Consider the following 23,225-nt stretch of genomic DNA (forward strand, 5'->3'; position numbering starts at 1 on the left):
CAGGACCCAGGGATTTACCCACGGGTTTGGGCCGACCTCGCACCCCCCTTTCTTCTGACTGCTCTCCCCACCTGCAACCTTACAAATGCTGGCTTCCGAGTTGAACTTTTAAAGACACGCACCTGCTTGCCCTTGCCCCTCCCCTTTAGTGACATAATCGGCGGGGCTGCGTGGGTCTATAAAAGTAACCCGGAAGTCAGGCTCGTGAAGGGAGGGCAGGTGACAGGAAAAATCCAACCCACACATCACTAGTTCTGAGCAGTAAGACATGTAGAGTAATTAAACAGAAGAATCAGATATGTTAAACTTCAATAGATACCACCCAGAAAGCCCAAAGTTTTTAAAGGAACAGTTCAGTGTAAAAATAAAAACTGGATAAATAGATAGGCTGTGCAAAATAAAAAATTCAATATAGTTAGCCAAAAATTTAATGTATAAAGGCTGGATTGATTGGATGTCTAACATAATAGCCAGAACACTACTTCCTGCTTTTCAGCTCTCTAACTCTGAGTTATTCAGCACTTTAAGGGGGGCCACATGGAACATAACTGTTGCTACTCAGCATTCAGCTCAGATTCAAAAGCAACACTTATGATCCATGTGCCCCCCCCCCCTCAAGTCACTGATTGGTTGCTGTTGCTGCTAACCAAAAGAACTGCAAAGCAGGAAGTAGTGTTCTGGGTATTATGTTAGACATTCAGTCACACCAGCCTTTATAGATTACATTTTTGGCTAATTTATTATATTGAAAACATTTTTTATTTTGCACAGCCTATTTACCCAGTTTTTATTTTTATACTGAACTGTTCCTTCACAGTGTTAGTGGTTTGTGGCTTTTGCCTGAATTTATTAAAGGGGAAGTACTAATTCAGGCAAGTTTAAAATTAGAATTCAGACAGAAGCACAGGAAATGCTTTGTCTGCTGCAAAACTGAACAAAGGAGTGGAACCCTTTCACCACATTTAAGTAAAAATAGTAGAGGGTTAGCAATGTAGAAGTGTGTCGTTTTAGCCTGCCCAACATATATATAAATAAGTGATCACAGATGGCATTTAGATGAGAAAGGAAGAAAGCTACAGGTTAGGTTGAAGGCAACGGAAAAAACCCCGCAAATATCACTTCTATTATAAAAAGTCTTTAATGTCGAATGTCTCCTGTCACCACTACATGTGCTTCAAGTACAGTATTAAGTTCATACAAGGAGCAGCGACAGTCAGAAAGGGCATCTTGATTGACACCGTTTTCTACCCCATGACTAAGGTTTTCAACTCACCCAGTATGATACAAGTCTAAATCAAAATGAATTTAAAATCCCAAAACACTTTAAATATATTGAGATGTCATTGGAAAGCTATTGAAAATGAAAAAGCTGAAGACAACCCAACATTGATACTTATTAACAAACTTTAGATCATATAAACAATACTAAGCAAATGTTGAGTGATGAGTAGAAACAATTTCTTGTTACCAGTTGGAAATCACAGTTAATGAGGCTTTTTTTCAGTTAACATCTCAATAAAAACAATGCAGTTTTCATTAGAAAATCTCCACCCACTATTGCCCGATGTATGTACTTACTAGCATGTTTATCTGCCAGAGAAATGAGGGTACTGGAAATATCACGTCTCCTGTAGAAACATACAACTTTTGCTTCCACATTTCCATTTGCAGTCTATAACAAAAATAAAAAAAAATAAAAAAAGAGTCAAAAATTTTTCAGTCATTAAAACTCTACTTGGAAGAGCAAGTGCGCTCTATTTGCAGTGACGGAACGTTGTACAGGTATAGGACCTATTTTTCCAGAATGCTCGGGACCTGGGGTTTTCTGGATAAGGGTTCTATCAGTAATTTGGATTAACAAGGAACAGTAACACCAAAAAATGAAAGTGTTTTAATGGAATGACAATATAATGTACTATTGCCCTGCACTGGTAAAACTGGTGTGTTTGCTCCAGAAACTCTACTATAGTTTATATAAACAAGCTGCTGTGTAGCAATGGGGCAACCATTCCAGCACAGGATACACAGATCCAACAGATGAATTCTAAAGAATCCCATTGTATACTACAGAGCGTATCTGTTATATGCTGTGTAACCTGTGCCTTTTCTCCTTTTAAGCTTTGAATGGCTGCCCCCATGGCTACACAGCAGCGTATGTATAGACTATAGTAGAGTTTCTAAAGCAAACACGCCAGTTGTATCAGTGCAGAGCAACAGTACAGTCTATTTTCATTACTTTAAAACACTTTCATTTTTTTGGTGTTGCGGTCTCTTAAAAATAATATATAAAAATTAAAAAAAGAAATATATAAAAGAATATAAAAAAATTGAATAAACCCGACAGGATTGTTTTGCTTTCAATGAGAATGAATTATGTCTTAGTTAGGTTGAAGTGCAAGGTACGGTTTTATTATTACTGAGAATAAAGGAAAATGGGAGTCTATGGGAAATGGCCTTCCTGTAATTCAAAGCTTTCTGGATAACAGATTCTATACCTGTACTTAATGCAGCAGCCATCAGCAGAAATGCCCATAGCTCCTTGGCACAGCAAAAAAGAAAACAAACAACAGTTTATAAGACAGGTCCACATACATCAGCTGACTCGTTTCTGAGGTTTATAGGAAGAAACATACAAGTCAGAAGGAACAGAAAAGGACACATCCAAATCTCCCAGTTCCAGGATTCTTACCTTTGACATATTTAAATACTAGTTAAACATTTAAAAAAACTAAGCAGAAGCAAATAAAAAAAAGGGAAAGATTGTAAAGAGTCAAGCAAGAGGCCCTGTAATTTGGGGCAGCCGAAATATGGCCATAGAGGTATCTGCCAACCTTTGTAATTACTTTCCCGTTTCCCACTACAGCGAGAAAAGTGTCCGAAAAGATCTACCTGTGAAAGCCCACATTTCATGACAGCAAGTGGTTTGCAGAACTGTTGAAGATTCAGCATTGTGAGATTAAAAAACATGGCAGATTCCACTTGAAATAAGTATGGGATCCGTTATCCGAAAACCAGTTATCCAGAAAGCTCCGAATTACAGAAAGGGTGTCTCCCTTAGACATCATTTTATCAAAATAATCCAATTTTTTTTTTAAAATTATTTACTTTTTCTCTGTAATAAGAATAATAATAGTAGTAATAAAACAGTGCCTTATACTTGATCCAAACTAAGATATAATGAATCCTTATTGGATGTAAAACCCAGCCTATTGGGTTTATTTAATGTTTACTCGAAAAATTTGATTTTTTTTTTTTTTAAACGCGAAAATCTGAGTTGCCAAAACAAAAAATCACCTCCAACTTTAAAGCGATACCAACACGTTCCAATAAAAATCATAGGAACATGTCCATATCTGGCATCTGCTGCACGCAGAATATTTTCAACTGAAAGCGACCTGTCGACGCTGCTAAATGATCTTCGGTATTGTTTCAGTAACGCTGGGCTGGGGGCTGCACAATCCTTCCTTAGTATAATTACAAATGAGAACAGGACTGCAGCCTATGGAAGCATCGTTCTGCCCCCGGCCCAGCGTCACTGAAGCAACGTGGAAGATCAAAGGTTTGCGGGGCTGGGGGAGTTTTTTGTTGAAAATATTCTTCGTGCAGCAGCTGCTAGATATGGACACGTTCCTATGATTTTTATAGGAATGTGTCGGTATCGCTTTAATAAATAACTCCTTTAGTTTGGATCAAGTACAAGGTACTATTTTATTATTAAAGAGAAAAAGGAAATCATTTTTTTTTTTTTAAAAAAAAAAAAATTTGGATTATTTGGATAAAATGAGTCTGGGAGATGGCCATCTCATAATTCAGAGCTTTCTGGATAACTGTTTTCCAGATAATGGATTGCATACTGGTACAAAAAAAAAAAAATGGATATCTGACCTTGCCTCTGTCCTCTGGGCATAGAGCACTTAAAGAGATACGGACACCAGAAATTAAACTTTTTTTTTTTTTTCTATCATAACATGTTTGAATGCGATCTATAATTTTGCCATAAAAGTACCGGTATTTGCAGATACTTTTACATTACCCATCTGATCCCTGGTGTTCCTCTATGAGGGTGCTGCCATATTTGAGCTTCAGTAGTCTGTTAGCATTAGAAATTCTAACAGACATGTTGAGAACATACATATCTTACACTGTATAAAAACTTTGTAGATATAGAGGGTATAGTAATAATAAGTATTACGTAAAATGCTGCCTTTCTGGTATGGGTTACCAAACCAAGGGCAAATCTGTGATTACATAACTCTGTAAAAACTTTATGGTTTGTACAAGGTTCAAACACATATCTTGGTCAAATGGGAAGCATATAAAACAGGACACTTATAAAAGTGAAATGACATTTAGGTAAAAAATACCTTGTTAAGCTCTTCTATCCGTCGTACTAAGTAAGGGTTACTGGATGAATTTTCAAAGTACACATAATCTACAAAAGAAGATACAAGCACAAGTTAGAATGGCAGAACAGCATTTTAACTTACAGTTCATACAGTTTTGAGACGTGCAAGAACATTTTGGAAGCACAATTTGAGGGGTTTGGTTTAGAAGAACGAGGCAGACAACCCATTAAGTATACGGCTCTTTCATGGAAAGTGATTTTACTTAAAGCATACCTCCCAACATTTTAGAAGTAAAAAGTGGGACAAAATTTTTTTGCCATGTAGTGTGGCACATTTTTTTGGATCACACCTATTTTTGTGGCCACACCCCCTAATTACCATGTTCACTTGACCAAATTTGGCAGGTTAGAAAATGTTTAAAATATTTCTCCCTATCTAAACTTTTGAAATTACTTATTTTCTTATCTCAAAATTGATACAAAGCATCTTAGTTGCACCTGTTAGCTGTTCTGGGCTCTCTGCCAAAAGCCAATTTAGTTCGAAACTTTGTTTTTCTGGCTGTTCAGTGCAGAGAAAAGAGGGAATTTCCAGTGCAAATGAGGGACTGCGGGTTGAGCTGTCAAAAGAGGGACTGTCCCTCCGAAAAAGGAACAGTTGGGAGGTGTGCTTAAAGGGAACCTGTTGGCCGAAAATATTTTACCCAACCAAAACTGTATGCTAATAGAGCCCGCACTCCAGTTGGATTTTTTTTTTCTTTTTTTAAATTGCCCCCCCCACCAGCGCTAAGACACTCGCACCAGGAGGAAGCATACATGCACAAAACGAGCGAATGCCGCAACTTGCTCGTTATGCACACTCTGCACAACATGGCCGCTCGCACAGGGAACTCCCACATAGCGTGGGCAGGGCCAGTTTACAAAAAACCCTGAAAACTACAGTTACACCCAACCGGAGTTGGGGCTCTATTAGCCCACACCTTTGGTTGGGGAAAATATTTTCAGCCAAGGGGTGCCCTTTAACTTTCCTCAGTTTCTATCACTTATTCTGGATCATATTGTGAAATTGTACTTATGAAACAGAAAATATACAACACCTTGCTCTCATGTAACTCTTCCCCGTTCTTAACAAGACAGGAAGGGATAGAGTTCTCGTATTGCAAGGAGGTACCATAATGGAGAAATAAAAATTAAAAAATAGAACATCACGGGGTTATGGAACAATAATAGCATTCCGAAGGGGGTGGGGGGATAAAAAAAAGCACAAGAGATACATGAAAGGTGAAAATATGTATGGGATGAGAAGAAAAGAAAGGAAAATGGGATCAGAACAGGGTTATAGAGTAGAAGTTACAAGATGAAAGGAGGAGTAGGAAAAAAGGGACAAGGAGACAGAATATTAACAATGCAGAGAAAGACTTTAAGGAAAATAAAAAGAAGGATTAAAAAGGAATGGAGAAAAACATTAGAAAAGAAAATGGTGCAATTTTATGACATGTCTATATAACTGTATGCATATATCACCGTTTTGACCAAAGAGCCTATCCCAGAATTTAGATTTCAGTGCATAAAATAACAGAGCCATTCACTAACAAGAATACTGGGGTATACACAGTCCGATAAAAGCAACAGACTCTGACCCTCCAAATGGAGTTGGCAGCTTATTGGCAAGGGCATGGTAAACTGAAATCTGGTTGAAAAATCAGGTGGGGGGAGAAATCTGGCAAAGCTGTAGAGTCAGAGTCTGGAGCAATTTTAGGTATCTGTAGTAGCCAAAAATGTACAGACTCCTAATACCTTTAAATACTAGCACTGACAATAATCAAATCAGATTTAAGAGCTTCCATGAAGGAAGATATGGCAGAAGCAATACTTTACGTTAATTTTGGATTGTAGCAGCCATTCTACAGCTACTGTATATGCCAGGTTCAATATAGAAGTTGTTTAGGTTTTCACAATTTGATTTAGAATTACCAAAAGATATGGTTTATATTTTTGAGCTTTAGCAATGAAAACATGCCTTGTATGTTGTGTATTTAACTTCTATCAACATGGAAATTACATTAGGATCAGTAACACCAAAAAAATTAACATATAGGAGCAGATTTATCAAGGGTCGAATTTCAAAGTTAAAAATACTTCGAAATTCGACCATCGAATTGAAATACTTCGACTTCGAATTCACTTCGACCCTTGATAAATCTGCCCCATAATATACGGTTAGCATCTGGTAAAAGTTGTGCGTTTGCTCAGAAACACTACTATAGTTTATATAAACAAGCTCGCTGCTGTGTAGCCATGGGCGCAGCCAGTGGCGTAACTAGATGTTACTGGGCCCCACAGCAAATTAATGTTAGGGCCCCAAACATATCCAGAGGTTGTCCTGTTTTACCAAAATGTATTGAAATTGTATATGAATTTGAGCCTCATGGGGCCCCCTAAACCTCCTGGGCCCCCTGCAGCCGCAGGGTCTGCTTCCTCTATAGTTATGCCCCTGGGGGCAGCCTTTCAAGCTGCTGGAGAAAACTCACAGGTTACATAGCATATAACAGATAAGCCCTGTCCAATACAATGGTGTTTTATCTGTTATCTGCTGTGTAACCTGTGCATTTTCTCCAGCAGCTTGAATGGCTGCCCCCATGGCTACACAGCAGCTTGTTTATATAATCTATACTAGCCTTTCTGAAGGAAACATCAGTTTTTACCAGTGCTGAGCAACAGTCCATCATATTTTATTTACGTTGATACAGTTGTTGGGAACTGCTTAGGACATGAGAAATGATGAAATCGGTCAGTGGATAGGACTAGCTTGTAGTAAGATATCGATCACTGCACACGCCTTTTGTGAAAGTAAACAAAGGAAGAGAAAGCTATATATCGTTAAAAGTATATGGGTTACTCGTTTGTTAAAGGAACAGTAACAGCAAAAAATTAAAGCAATTCATATAATGTACGGTTGCACTGCACTAGTAAAAGTTATGTGCATGTTTCAGAAAGATTACTATAGTTATATATATATATATATATATATATATATATATATATATATATATATATATATATATATATATATATATATATATCTGTTGCGCCAGACTTTACTTCGCCACCTCAGAACCAAGCGAAGTGCATTAGAGAAGATAGGACTTGCTTCAAAAAAAAGTTTACATTTTTTCTAAGTCCCAAAAAACGCTGGCGTCTTTTACTTTTTTTAAGGTGATAGGTTGAAAAAGATTGTAAATTTTTTTGGGGGTACCCTCCTTCCCCCTACATTGCCTAACATATGGCACCTAAATAATGGGCACATGTATAGGGCAAAATAACAACTCAGCACTTCCCGATTCTTGATGGTCAGCGGGTCAGGTACTTGCAGGTCGGGTCGCGGGTCCAAGCGGGTAAGAATGTGGGTTGAGGATTGCAAGTTGCGGGTATGGGTTGGGTATGGATTCCAAAATGGACCCGCGCAGGACTCTACTCTGGGCTGGAGCCTGTGCAACTGTCCATGTCAGGAACTGCACATGCTCCAAAGGCCAATGATGCACGCACACAGTATAATCTAGTGTTGGAGATAGAAACAGAGATGGTGTCCACAAGCTGCTACTCAGGTCAAACACAGAATAGCAGATATAGAAACATAGACAAACAAGAATTCTTTTTTAAAGCCATGACCACATGGACTACTTTAACTTATCAGACAGATGTAATTCTAGTACCAGAGCACGAAAATCCTCTGTGATGTTACGGCTGATATCTACTTTGGAAGCAGGAAGCACTGGAAGGTTCAATGTGTGGCCTACTAATACCTTAATCTTCAGCACTGGCCTATAGCTGGCAGTGCCATGGAAACCTCAGCATTTCCACCACTTTTTGCTAGAGACAGGCCAGAAATTGCAGCAAGTTTTGATTGCAGGGCAAGCTGCTCAGGTGCCAATACTAACTGGCACTTTATACAATCCCAACTCTCTGGTTACTCCTTCTACTCCTCCTGGCCAGCAAGATGCAATTGAAGCTCTTTTTGCAAAGACATGTTGAGTTGCCATTAAAGGCCAAATGGCACAAAGGATTTGTCCAGCCCATAATTAAAACACACAAACCCGCTCACTGTCAATGCAATTAAAACTACATTTAAATTGTGTAATGGAATGGTGTATGATATTTTTGTTACTATTGTTTACCAGGCAATATGGAGCTAGACATACACAAGTTAACTACTGTCATTAACAGAGGATGGGCAGTCAACCTTCTGTTATTTTCTTTTTTTCTTTTGGTTTGGGATGTTTTTTGTTGTGATGGAACTTAAAGATCATCCAGTGACGCTAAAAATGCATTGCAGAAACGCATTAGACTAGCTCCTTGTTAACGTCACACGGACACTGATTTTATGTATTATCTCAAAACTATTACATTCTATTGCCATTCTATTATTCAGTTTCAAACCATCCCTCTTCAAATAGATAGTCCTGTATAGCAGTCTTCATTGTCCATGATTTTCTGACAGTCAGTTAGCAGCAGCTGCCTAGTCAAAAGACAGTACTGGCCTGCGAATGGCCAGCGTTAGTCTAATAAGAAATGATTTATTCAGCCTGCTCAGCATATTGCACATAGCTTCACATTTTATCAAAATATTAAAACCCACATTTTACAAGGGTGATTTATTTTGTGTTGTCAGTTTAGAGAAGATTAAAAAGAAACTGTGGGTTATTTAAGGATGAAGAGAAGGAGGATTATCAATTTGGCTGTATTTTTATATTTTTCCCGAAGGTTAGTTGACGATTTGTTTTAGTATGCTTTAATTTTTCCCCAGATTATGACACTCTTCCCATTTCATGCTGTAAGAAGCAGCTTCATAATATATAGTAAAAGCTTTCCATACTTGGAAAGATGCAGTCATTTTGTAAGCTCATCATTGCCCAAGGTTGACAACCATGTGGTGGGCCACGCTGGGGTGATCCAATTTTTTGAGTTGAGAGAAAGTGATTGGAACACATGTGGGGGTACATGCGAATCATCCAGTTTCTTAAGATTCAGTTCCCCTAACTTCCACCCATTTAGCAACCCATTTGCCAACAGTATAACGCAAACTGGTTTGCAATCAGCAAAAAGCTTAGTCTTAAGCTGGCCATAGACGCAAAGATACCGTCGCACGAAACAAAGATTGATACGATTTTCGGACCGTGTGTGGAGCTTCCCAACATTTTTCGTAGCACAACAAATCGGGCGTTCAGTAGATTGGACAGGTTAAAAGATTTATATTGGTTACTTAGAAGATCTCTGCAAGTACTTTATCAATGGTTGACTGTCACTACTATTTGTCGGACGTAACTTTCGTACAAATTGCCATCTGTCAGTTAATGCCCAGATCATCTGATTTGTTATTTTTTCTACTTATTTAAATGTGAATGGTTAATGGTAATCGTTAGACTTAAACGAGTGTTCGCTGCACATTGAGTAAAATCTGCCCATCCATGGCCAGTTTAAGACTCAAAGTAGTAATCCACCATAGTTTCAGGAGTATCCAGGACAGCAAATCATGAATTGGCAAGGCTCTAGGCTAATCCACTAATTGTTATTTAGGAATTCTGTAACTGAAGGACCTCAGGGTCATAATTAGCCTTAAAGGAGACATATAGGAAACACAAAAAAAACCTAATTTTGTAGGCAATGATGTATACTATATATATATATATATATATATATATATATATATATATATATATATATATATATATATATATATATATATATATATATATATATATAGTGAATAAAGTACCCCCTCTTGCAAAATATAAGGATATTATAAGTTACTGAGGAGTTTCATGACCATATACAGGTCATGGAACTCCGAGGTAACTTATAATATCCTCATATTTTGCAACTGGGGGTACTTTATTAATTATAATACACAAATTTCAATGAGTCATGTGACAGAAATGACATCAGAACTCACCGTTTATAACTGATGACATCAGAACTCACCGTTTATAAGGATATAATTTACAGGATATTCATGGCTTTTGTGTAATATATATATATATATATATATATATATATATATATATATATAATATATATATATATATATATATATATATATATATATATATATATATATATATATATATATATGGCTGTAAATTAATATTGTCTTCAAAATTAGCCCTTTTATTTGTGCTTCCCATTGATGTTCTCTGGTCCATGTTTCAAATGAGGGGTAGGCGTGTCCTAATGGTCCCTGCCAGAAACAGTAGGAAGGGGACAGCCAATTACAGCCCTGCAGTCACACAAGCAAATACAGACTTCAGTTCTCGATCAGGTTAGCGTAGCTATTAATTGGCTCCTGCCCTACACTGCAGTTTTCAGAGTGCTGCCAGCTCCCCTGCACAGCCTGGGAAACGGAGGCAGCGGGAAGTGGAACAGATGGGCTGGACTAGTAGAGAGTTTGCAGAAATTTTCAATAAAGTCTTCAGAAACAAAACATTTTAAAGCACATTACTTCTATATCTAAAATAGTTTAATGCACTGGCACATTCTTGTTTTTTTACATAATAGGTCTCCTTTAAAGTTGAGCCAATAGAAGTGAGAGGCCAACTGGCTGCAGCCCAATAGTTTGAGAACCTATATAATAAAAGTCTTGTATGCCTCCTTAAAGGAAAACTAAATCCTCCCCCAAACCATCTGCCTCCACTTTCCCCCTCCAAGATTAATGAAATCTCGGATAGAGAGGAATGTAGCTTGCAAGGCATGGTCAGAAACTTTCCAACAACTCTTTCCAAACAAGGGTGGTGGCAGACGGGGAAATGCCTTCCAGTCGGCAAGAACGCGAATCGCCGGCAAAGAAACTTAGGGCGACTTTGGAATTCCGAAGCGATACATATGCAAACCCTGGCGATTCGCATTCTTGCCAGCAGGAAGGCAATTGAGGAGATTAGAGTAGGGTTGCCACCTTTTCTGGAAAAAAATACCTGCCTTCCTGTATATTTATCTTTTTTTCCCTATTAATAACATTGGGATTAACCATCATTTTTACCGGCCAGGCCAGTAAAATACCGGCCAGGCCAGTAAAATACTGGCCAGGCGGCAACCCTACCTGTGATAGAGAAGATTTATCACGCCGACTAATCTACTGAAAACAATTTCCAAAGTAGCTCGAAGTTGCCTGTCGAAAAAACTTCAGGCAACTTGAGAAAACCGACGCAACACTTAATGTTTTCCCACCAGGGATTTACATTTTTGCTGGTGGGAAAACATTTTCAGGTCACATTTGCATCACTCTTGAGGGCTTACTTTTACAAAAAAAAAAAAAAGGCTGAGCATATGTACTACGCCACTTTGGTGAAAAGTTCAAACATTTATCCAACAAATATGTTGGACTGGTGATTTATCAGCTCATTACCTGGAAGATCTGGCCAGTGGTGCCATATAGCAAACAGTACATTTCTAAAACTGCATTATTTACACCGATGCAGCCAATAAATATAGAAGATGTGGTGCAGCCATTACTTCGAAATCAATCGATGTACATGGCTTATTAGGTTAGATAAATAATACTACCGTATATAAATGTTTGAAGACTGTGGAACAGTTTCAGAGATATGAGATCCCTTGTCCTGAAACCTGTAATCTAGAAAGTTCCAGATTACAGTCTATTTTAAGAAAATTACTTGAATAAATAATAAGGTAAATACTTGAATCTAGACTAGTGGCAAAATAACCCTAATGGGTTTATTTAAATGCTTTAAAGCAGAGTTAAAGGACTAGTAACAAACATTTTTTTTTAAAAATGAGTTTCTACTTAACGAAAAAAAATACTCCAAGGCAGTTTTAACTTCAAATGCGCAAAGTCTTTATTAAGAAATTACTTCCTCTGCTTGCCCTCCTCTTCAGAAACGGAGACAGTGCGGCCCTCGATTTCTCCTCCCAGCCTTCTATAGGAGATAGCCAGGGAGGAGAAATTAAGTGCCGCATGATGGATCGTTGCCCTGCTGCCATTTCTGAAGAGGAGGGCAAGTAGAGAATCTCTAAGTAATTTTTTAATAAAGACTTTCCGCATTTAAAGTTAAAACTGCCTTGGTGTTTTTTTTTTTAAGTAAAAACTAATTTTTTTAAAAAACATTTTTTATGTTACTGGTCTTTTAAGGTATGCTGATCCAAATAACAAAGATTTCTTATCTGGAAAACCCCACATCCCAAGCATCACTTATAATAGATTCTATGCGTGTGTCAGTATTGTGACATAAGAACTATATATATATATATATATATATATATGCCTTGTTGTAAAATAATACGATATGAAAAGTCACATCAGAGATCCATGACCTGTATAAAAGCACCTAACCTTCAGCTTCATGATAATGAAGCACTTCAGTGACTTATCCTTATATTTTACAATAGGTGTGCATTATTTATATACATTTATTTACTGTGTTTTCAGTTAAGTACCAGCTTCACAGTATAGATTACAATTTAAAGGAGACATGTGAAAAACAAGACTGTACCAGGGCATTGTACTTTTTTTTTTACTTCCGGCTGCCTCCTTTTATGACTTCTATCTAGGACTTGGTTTTTGGTTCAAGCTCACCTTTGGTGTGCAATAATTGGGAAGGGGAACTTTTGCAAAAATTTTAATTAAGATAAGCTTCATCATATTGAAAAAAGAAACTTTCTAAATACATTCAATTAAAAATTCTGCATCATTTCTGAAATTATCAAATTCATCTTCACTATCCCTCTCTCAGCATCTGTTTCTCTTCATTCTGTCTTCTTGCAGCAGTTGGGGGTCAGATATTCATTGACAGATCCTATAGGGGGGCTCCCTTTCCTAGCAGATGTATTGGAGCTCACTCAAATAACACTTTCCAGTGCAAACAAAATCTAACAAAATAACTGCCTTTTGCACTAATTCTGCATGTAGAAAGACAGAATTTCTGGTGATTTTGGTGAGCTCTAATACATCTTCTAGGCAAAAGGAGCCCCCCTGTAATATATGCATTGGATCTAACTGTCAGTGAATATCTGACACCCAACTCCTGCCTGAAGAGAGACAGAAGAGAGAGTGCTGAGAGTATGATGAAAATGATGAGAGAGGAATAGTGAAGATGAACTTGATTATTTCAGAACTGGTACAGAATTTTTTAATTGATTGTATTTAAAAAGATTCTTATTTCAGTGTGCTGAAGCTTATATTAAATTTCTATTTAAACAGCAGTTCCCCTTTAAGGACTCAGCTAGTATCAAAGTTACAAAGACATTAAAACATTTCTGTTCAAGCCATTCAGCTATCGTTTCAAGACTATCTGGGTCATAAAATAAATCTTCACCTTCAAAGCTCACCCCGAATGACTTTCCTTATAGGATTCCAGGAGACTCTAGAATAGAAAACAACAGTTTCATCCAAACGTCTCGCCCTAAATGGCCTTTCGCTTGGGGCCACCCAACCACCACTCTGTGGCAAACTCAGTTTTCCCCTCTCCCTTGGTGGTTGGCAATTATGAGCATGGGCACTTAAAATTCATTGTCATGATGCATGCACACATTAGGATATTCCTGCAAATTAGCACATACAGGTATAGGATCCCTTATCCGGAAACCCGATATCCAGAAAGCTCTGAATGGAATGGCTGTCTCCCGTAGACTCCATTTTAACCAAATAATCCAAATTTTTAAAAATTATTTCCTTTTTCTCTGTAATAATAAAACAGTAGCTTGTACTTGATCCCATCTAAGATATAATTAATCCTTATTGGAAGCAAAAACAGCCTATTGGGTTTATTTAATGTTTAAATGAATTTCTAGTAGACTTAAAGGAAAACTATACCCCCCAAACAATGTAGGTCTCTATTAAAAGACACTGAGTAAAACAGCTCATGTGTAAAACCCTGCTTCATCTAAATAAACCATTATCATAATAATATACTTTTTTAGTAGTATGTGCCATTGGGTAATCATAAATAGAAAATTGCCATTTTAAAAAATAAGGGCCGCCCCCTGAGATCGTAAGATTCACTTTGCATACATACAAACCACATGTAAGGTCACATGAGCCAATTAACAGACAGAGTTCTGCCTTTTGCTTCCTCACTTCTTCCTGTTACAGTTAGTGTTGTAGTATTTCTGGTCAGGTGATCTCTGAGGCAGCACAGATAGAGTCACGAAATGGTGGTTCAAGGCAAGAGATGTAAAAGGGCAATATTTATGTAAATATATATTCCAGTTTGGTAAGATTCTTTAATATGTCATTCAATTTGATATAAACTATCTGTTGCTTAAGTATTCATTTTGGGGGTATAGTTTTCCTTTAAGGCATGAAGACCCAAATTACGGAAAGATCCGTTATCCGGAAAACCCCAGGTCCGAGCATTCTGGATAACAGGTCCCATACCTGTATAAGAAAATGATGGACCTCCACAAGCCTGGTTGTGCTACTTAGAAGTTGAAGGTCCCACAAGAATCTGTGCAAACAATTATATCCAAATATAAAAATCTTGGCATCAGACAGATGCTGCATTGTTCAAGAAGGTGCTATACAGCATACCTCCCAACTGTCCCGTTTTTTGCGTGACAGTCCCGCTTTTGACAGCTCAAACCGCTGTCACGGATTTATACTGATGAGTCCCGAGTTTCTCTTTGATCTGATGCACTGAACTGCCAGAAACAGATACGAAGTTTCTAACTTAATTGGGCCTTGGCAGAGAGCCCAGAATAGATACTTAACCTACTTTTGTAGCAGTTTGGTAAGATAAGAACCAAGACTGACAGTTTAAAGGGCAATTCACCTTCATTTGCAAAACTGTAATAACATATAAAAACCACAGAAAGGTGTTCAAACTTTCATAACCTGCCAAATTATGGAAAATGAACATGGTAATTAGGGGTGTGGCCACAAAAAAGGGCAAGGTAAAAAAATTTGCTGAACTACGTGCGCCAAATCTTTTTGTCCCTCTTTCTGTTTCCTAAATGTTGGGAGCTAGGACACAGGTATAGGATCGGTTATCCAAAAACTCGTTCTCCAGAAAGCTGCAAATTACCAAAAGGCCGTCTCCCCTAGATTCCATTATAATCAAGTCAAATTTTAAAAAATGATTTCCCTTTTCCGTGAAGTAATAAAACAGCACTTGTACTTGATCCAAACTACCATATAATTAATCCTTATTGGGAGCAAAACCAGCCATTGGGGTTTAATATTTAAATGAGTTTTAAGTAGACGTAAGGTATGAAGATCCAAATTACGGACAGATCCATTATCTGGAAAACCCCAGGTCCTGAACATTCTGGATAACAGGTCCCATACCTGTACATAGTAACTCACAGAGAAAAGAAAACTTTGTTCTGAAAGATCCAGCTGAACCCAAGGATAACAAAGGAACTGGTGAAGAAAATGGAGGCATTAATCCCAATGTATCAACATTCACCATTAAAGGAGAAGGAAAGGTTAAAACTAAGTAAGCCTTATCAGAAAGGTCCCCCGAAATATACCAGTAAAGTCCTCTGTCAAAAGAAACACTGCATTTCTTTCCTTCTGTTGTATATACATGGGCTTCTGTATCAGACTTAAACCTCCTTACCCCGGGCGTGAGCATGCTCAGTTTGCTCCTCTTCCCCTCCCTTCTCTGCTGTAATCTGAGCCCAGAGCTATAAATGAGCAGGGAGAGACTCAGGCAGGAAGTGATGTCACAGCAAGCTAATACTGCAGCTGCTATCCAAACAAACAGGGAGCTTCTAGAGCTTTTTACTCAGGTATGGTAAAACATTCTACAGAATAAATATAGCATTCTAGCTTGCACTATTGCAGCTAATCTATTGGCAATAAAATGCCTCCGTAGTTTTCCTTCTCCTTTAAGAGAGTCTTCCATCACCAAGACCTGGAAGCCTGTGGTGCAAGGATTGCAGATTATCACCAGGACAAATATCTAGCATTCTGCAGGATGGTTCTCTGATCATATGAAACAAAACAAAGAACTGCAGAACAATCCTGACTATGTGTAGAGCAGGAGTAATACTAGGTCTACTTTAGTGATATTGTCCCATTACGATCTACATCCATAAAAGCATTGTTAACATTCGGTTCCTTGGAAAATATTATTTAAATATTGATTTGAGAAAAAGTATTTTGTTATATTTAACAAACATGTATTTCTTATGTTACCTTAAAGGGATACTGTCATGGGAAAACATTTTTTTCAAAATGAATCAGTTAATAATGCTGCTCCAGCAGAATTCTGCACTGAAATCCATTTCTCGAAAGAGCAAACAGATTTTTTTATATTCAATTTTGAAATCTGACATGGGGCTAGACATATTGTCAATTTCCCAGCTGCCCCAAGTCATGTGACTTGTGCTCTGATAAACTTCAATCACTCTGTACTGCAAGTTAGAGTGAGATCACCCCCTCCCTTTTTCCCCCCAGCAGCCAAACAAAAGAACAATGGGAAGGTAACCAGATAGCAGCTCCCTAACACAAGATAGCAGCTGCCTGGCAGATCTAACAACAGCACTCAATAGTAAAAACCCATGTCTCAATGAGACACATTCAGTTACATTGAGAAGGAAAAACAGCAGCCTGCCAGAAAGCATTTCTCTCCTAAAGTGCAGGCACAAGTCACATGACTGGGGGTAGCTGGGAAATTGACAAAATGTCTAGCCCAATGTCAGATTTCAAAACTGAATATAAAAAAAATCTGTTTGCGCTTTTGAGAAATGGATTTCAGTGCAGAATTCTGCTGGAGCAGCACTATTAACTGATTCATTTTGGAAAAAAAAATTTCCCATGACAGTATCCCTTTAACGTAATAATTTCTTAATGAAAAGCATGAAACATGTGTGAGTGATTTAGGGGCACATTTACAAAGCTCGAGTGAAGGATTCGAATTAAAAAAACTTCGAATTTCAAAGTGTTTTTTGGGCTACTTCGACCATCGAATGGGCTAGTTCGACCTTCGACTACTACTTCGACTATGAATCGAACGATTCGAACTAAAAATCGTTCGACTATTCGACCATTCGATAATTGAAGTACTGTCTCTTTAAGAAAAACTTCGACCCCCTAGTTCGGCAGCTAAAAGCTACCGAACTCAATGTTAGCCTATGGGGAAGGTCCCCATAGGCTTGCCTGTGCTTTTTTGATCGAAGGATATTCCTTCGATCGTTGTATTAAAATCCTTCGAATCGAAGGATTTAATCGTTCGATCGAACGAATAATCCTTTGATCGTTCGATCGTAGGATTAGCGCTAAATCGTTCGACTTCGATATTCGAAGTCGAACGATTTTAGTTCCTAGTCGAATATCGAGGGTTAATTAACCCTTGATATTCGACCCTTAGTAAATCTGCCCCTTAGTGTCTTGAGATCTACTGATCACCAGCTAAAGGTCTACTGGTAGATCCCAATCTACCTTTTGGGCACCCTGGTATAGAGGAATCAGAGTAAGGCTTTTTAGCTAAGGAACACCATTCTAACTGAGAAGCATGCTGGTGGCAGCAGGATCAAGCTGCGAGGTGTTTTGCTGGAAAAAGGGACTAGTGCACATTAAATCTATCCTGATGTAGGCTATGTATACATTCAGAAGCAACACCTTCAGCCAGCCAAAAACTTAAAACTTTGTCTTGAAATATGACCATGATTCACAGCATTTCTCCAGAGTTGTTAACAAAATGACAACAAAGTGAAAGCACTGGAGTGACCATCACAAAGCCTAAACCTCAATGTTGTCGACTGAGCTGAAAAGGCATGTCAGTACAAAGAGGACGACAAACACCAGTTCTTTCAAGAGGAATTGGCAAAAACCACCAGCACATCATGTAAATGTTTGACCCACAGGTAGGGTTGCCACCTTTTAGTTCTGGCCCCAGTGTTGGAATGGGACACCAGGGGCCCACCCAAAAACCTTAGACCAGGGGCCCACCAAGAAAATTTAGACCAGGGGCCCACTCTCAGTACTATTATTCTTCCTCTCCTCACTCATAGTTACATAGTTACATAGTTAAATTGGGTTGAAAAAAGACAAAGTCCATCAAGTTCAACCCCTCCAAATGAAAACCCAGCATCCATACACACACCCCTCCCTACTTTTAATTAAAATTCTATATACCCATACCTATATTAACTATAGAGTTTAGTATCACAATAGCCTTTAATATTATGTCTGTCCAAAAAATCATCCAAGCCATTCTTAAAGGCATTAACTGAATCAGCCATCACAACATCACCCGGCAGTGCATTCCACAACCTCACTGTCCTGACTGTGAAGAACCCCCTACGTTGCTTCAAATGAAAGTTCTTTTCTTCTAGTCTAAAGGGGTGGCCTCTGGTACGGTGATCCACTTTATGGGTAAAAAAGTCCCCTGCCATTTGTCTATAATGTCCTCTAATGTACTTGTAAAGTGTAATCATGTCCCCTCGCAAGCGCCTTTTTTCCAGAGAAAACAACCCCAACCTTGACAGTCTACCCTCATAATTTAAGTCTTCCGTCCCTCTAACCAATTTAGTTGCACGTCTCTGCACTCTCTCCAGCTCATTTATATCCCTCTTAAGGACTGGAGTCCAAAACTGAACTGCATACTCCAGATGAGGCCTTACCAGGGACCTATAAAGAGGCATAATTATGTTTTCATCCCTTGAGTTAATGCCCTTTTTTATGCAAGACAGAACTTTATTTGGTTTAGTAGCCACAGAATGACACTGCCCAGAATTAGACAACGTGTTATCTACAAAGACCCCTAGATCCTTTTCATTTAAGGAAACTCCCAACACACTGCCATTTAGTGTATAACTTGCATTTATATTATTTTTGCCAAAGTGCATAACCTTGCATTTATCAACATTGAACCTCATTTTCCAGTTTGCTGCCCAGTTTTCCAGTTTAGACAGATCACTTTGCAAAGTGGCAGCATCCTGCATGGAACCTATAGTTCTGCACAATTTAGTATCATCTGCAAAAATAGAAACAGTACTTTCAATGCCCACCTCCAGGTCATTAATAAACAAGTTGAAAAGCAAGGGACCTAGTACAGAGCCCTGCGGTACTCCACTAACAACACTGGTCCAATTAGAAAATGTTCCATTTACCACCACTCTTTGTAGTCTATCTTTTAGCCAGTTCTCTATCCAGGTACAAATACTATGTTCCAGGCCAACATTCCTTAATTTAACCAGTAACCTTTTGTGTGGCACTGTATCAAATGCTTTAGCAAAGTCTAAGTAAATCACATCCACTGCCATCCCAGAATCTAGGTCTCTACTTACATTCTCGTAAAAAGAAATTAAGTTAGTCTGGCAAGATCGATTACGCATAAAACCATGCTGGCACAAACTCATAGTATTATGATTTGCTATGAAGTCCAGTATCTTATCCTTTATTAACCCTTCGAAAAGCTTTCCTAATACTGACGATTTCGATTAGAAGAAAGGAGGTTCCGCCTAAATATTCGGAAGGGGTTTGTTACAGCGAGAGCTGTGAAGATGTGGAATTCTCTCCCTGAATCAGTGGTACAGGCTGATACATTAGATAGATTTAAGAAGGGGTTGGATGGCTTTTTAGCAAGTAAGGGAATACAGGGTTATGGGAGATAGCTCATAGTACAAGTTGATCCAGGGACTAGTCCGATTGTCATTTTGGAATCAGGAAGGAATTTTTTCCCCCTCTGAGGCAAATTGGAGAGGCTTCAGATGGTTTTTTTTTTTGCCTTCCTCTGGATCAACTGGCAGATAGGCAGGTTAAAAAAAGTAAAAAGGTTGATGGACGTGTGTCTTTTTTCAACCTAACTTACTATGTTACTATGTAACTCAAATACAGGTAAAGTAAATGAGACAGACTAAAAATACATACCGTTGGATGGAGATCTCTGCACAGAGCTTACAATCTATAATTATCTATAAATATACAATTCACACCTCGTTAGGTTTTTAAAAAAAAAAAAAAAAAGTTTCCTTGTTATTACACAGAATATGTATTAACCCTCCACAGAGTGTGTGTTCAACTAAAGGCAGCCCTGCACACAATACGGTATATATTTTCTTTCTAAACGAGGTGCGCTGGATGCCCCTAGGAAATGCACACACACAAATTCACACACTACTCGCTATTGAATCCCTCATCTCTACCTGCCGCCAGTGGTTGTGTTCGGCCTCTTTTGTGTCCCAGTAACCCCCATCCCCCGCCATATTGGCAACCGCTCCTGGCGCTCTATGATCACCCATTACCATCCCAATTTGAGCCCGAGAGCCCCTTTATTCACCCCGTATCAACTATTTTACAGTTCCCAGCTGTCAGCCACTATATGGCGGGAGGGGAGAGTCATGGCACCCCAGGAAACCAGCCCCCGAACCTAATGGGATTGTTTTGCTGATGAATCCTTTTTAATTAAAATAACGTCAATGAACACAGTGCAAGAGAGGAGGGGGAAGCGAACGTGTTAAATGCTGGAAATTTGTCGAAACGATTGTTACCTCACAGCAGGAGTTGGGTAAAAGCAGGGTAAAGTCACGTGCTACTGTTATACATATGGGTTATCATTGGTCTTATGCCACAGTACAGCCCAAACCTTGCAGGACCCAGTTTGTGCTGATATTACACTACAACTCCCAGTATCTCACTGACAGTCTCAGCTTGTCCATTGTGAATAAGCCCCTCTAACCCCCCCTCCACTTAAAGGGATTGTTCACCTTTGTGTTAACTTTTAGTATCACATAGAGAGTTCTATTTTGAGACAATTTGCATTACGTTCTAATTTCTAATTATTTATGCTTTTTGAGTTATTTAGCTTTTTATTCAGCAGTTCTCCAGTTTGCAATTTCAGCAATCTGGTTGCTAGGGTCCAAAATACCCTAGCAACCATGCACTGGTTTGAATAAGAGGCTGGAATATGAATAGGAGAGGCTTGACTAGAAAGACGAGTAGTAAAAAGTAGCACCAACAATACATTTGTAGCCTTACAGAGCATTTGTTTTTTTGGATGGGGTCAGTGACCCCCATTTGAAAGCTGGAAAGAATCAGAAGAAGAACATGAACAATTTAAAAAACTATAAAAAATAAATAATGGAAGACCAACTGAAAAGTTGCTTAGAATTGTCCTTAATATAACATACTAAAGTTAACTTAAAAGGTGAACCACTCCTTTAACACATTCAACAAGCAAACACCTTGTCGGTAAAAAGACACTGTGGGCAGTGAAGTTCTAAAACAATAAAAAGCCCGACAGCAAGTTTGACAGAGGTACAGGAAATCTGACAACTACCTTTACATTTTGGGGGTCAGTCATCTTACTTCAACTCGAGAATGTGCAAATGTTGTTGTAGTTAAGGGAAGAGAGCTCAACCCCGTTAACTTTATTGACCATTTGCGATTATAGTTCTGTGGGGAGAAACTACAAGTGATCGATATAAAGGTCAATATTTAACTGCCCCTCCCCCAAAGTCAGGAACATAGGGTGATCCAGGGACCACCATGTGACCAGGGACAAAATGGGGGCAACTCAGGTTCCAGCAGGCAGCGGCGGCACATTCTAACAGTCTCCCCTGAAATCATCACGTGCCCCAGGACCGTGCCATTCTCTTCTGCCCCCCTGTATATAGCCCCAAAAAGCACTGGTAGTCTGTGCCCACTCACACACTGGCACCTCCACCATCAAACCCACATCCAAGCGCCAATGTACACAGGCAGCGGTAACAGCAGCACAATGCAGGAGCAGAGAAACAAATCATCACCAGGGCTGATGCCACAACAAGGCCCCAGATAGGTACAGCTGCTCATGTATTCAGTAAGGCGGATCTCTCTTACCTCCGACCCTGTACATGTTTGCAGCCATGTCTCTCAGCAAGGGAGGGGGGATCCCAATGGCACTCCCCCCTCGGTGCCTTCTGCTTTAGCGGGTCTGGAACCCCCCCTCCTGCTCTTCTCTTTTCAGCATAGATTTCCAGCCACGGATCCACATGAGAGGGGGGAAATAATCCAAATAAATCCTCCTCCAGGTGGGACTGCAGAGCTTCTTTTTGGAAAATGGTGGATGGATCAGCCGAGGAGGAGGGGGAAAGGATGCATTTAAAGGGGGGCAGTGCCTTGCCTCCTGGTGGCAATGTGCTCGAGGAACAAGAGGAGAGCGAAGGAGTAATACTAGCAACAGTCCTAAACAAGGGGAGGGGTGGAGGAAGTCACTCAGTCATTCAGTGCAACTCTTTTCTTTTTTCCTCCCCCTCCCCCATCCAAACTACAACTGTTGTGTCTCTCTCTCCAGGACATCTCCATTTGTCTGCATTACTGGGAAATCAGCTTCTCTCATCATGGACAACAAAAACCATGTTTTACCTTGCCTATGACTCTATGCTTATGTGACATAAGCTAAGATTGTAAGCTCTTGCGAGCAGGGCCTTCCCTCTGTTGTCTCTTTATCGCCATGCAGTTGTAAAGAAGGCCATACACAGGGAGATTGCCAACGAGCGGATCTCTCCCCGATATGCCCACATTGAGGTGGGCCATATCAGGCTGATCCGATCATGGGCCCAACAATCAGATCAGAATGGAGGTGATACGGGCGATTCGATCGTGGGACCACCTCAACCAAAAGATGCGCCGCGATCTGATGGGATTTTTTACCCTGGCCGATCGGCATCTGCCCAACTTATGGCCTGATATCGATTCGGACGCCCGTCAGATGGCCGCACAACAGGCCAATAAGCGGCCAACTCGGTCTGTCCGCAGCCCATTTATGGAGGCCTTAACAATGTTCTCTGCTTATTATGTATCCTCATACTCTAATGCAGCGGTAACAGTGGAGACAACTGCGCTATATAAGGGTGATGGCTGACAGGATGTTGCCCGCAATAAAAATGCGCAACTGCGGGTGACAAATCTCCTGAAATGCCTCTCCATGGCAATCAAAATCGCCAG

The 23,225-nt window shown here is 39.3% G+C and overlaps 1 protein-coding gene across 9 annotated transcripts in view; it reads right to left on the reverse strand.

Moving 5' to 3' along the window:
* LOC108699277 (metastasis-associated protein MTA1) overlaps positions 1-22,540 on the reverse strand; it is a 90,638-nt gene extending 68,098 nt beyond the window's left edge. For 2 of the 9 annotated variants that reach the window (XM_041573401.1, XM_041573400.1), the window contains exons 1-3: positions 22,119-22,530; positions 4,365-4,432; positions 1,579-1,672 (exon numbers count right to left, since the gene is read on the reverse strand). In XM_041573401.1, the coding sequence (XP_041429335.1) occupies positions 1,579-1,672; positions 4,365-4,432; positions 22,119-22,146 (190 nt within the window). In that variant the 5' untranslated portion in view covers positions 22,147-22,530. Of the gene's footprint in view, positions 1-1,578; positions 1,673-4,364; positions 4,433-22,118 lie in introns of all 9 variants that reach the window. The other 7 variants (XM_041573397.1, XM_018231262.2, XM_041573399.1 and 4 more) reach the window with 7 other exon arrangements.
* Positions 22,541-23,225: the final 685 nt, after the last annotated feature.

This window comes from Xenopus laevis, chromosome 8L (genome assembly GCF_017654675.1).
Source record: "Xenopus laevis strain J_2021 chromosome 8L, Xenopus_laevis_v10.1, whole genome shotgun sequence".
Classification (NCBI taxonomy): domain Eukaryota; kingdom Metazoa; phylum Chordata; class Amphibia; order Anura; family Pipidae; genus Xenopus; species Xenopus laevis.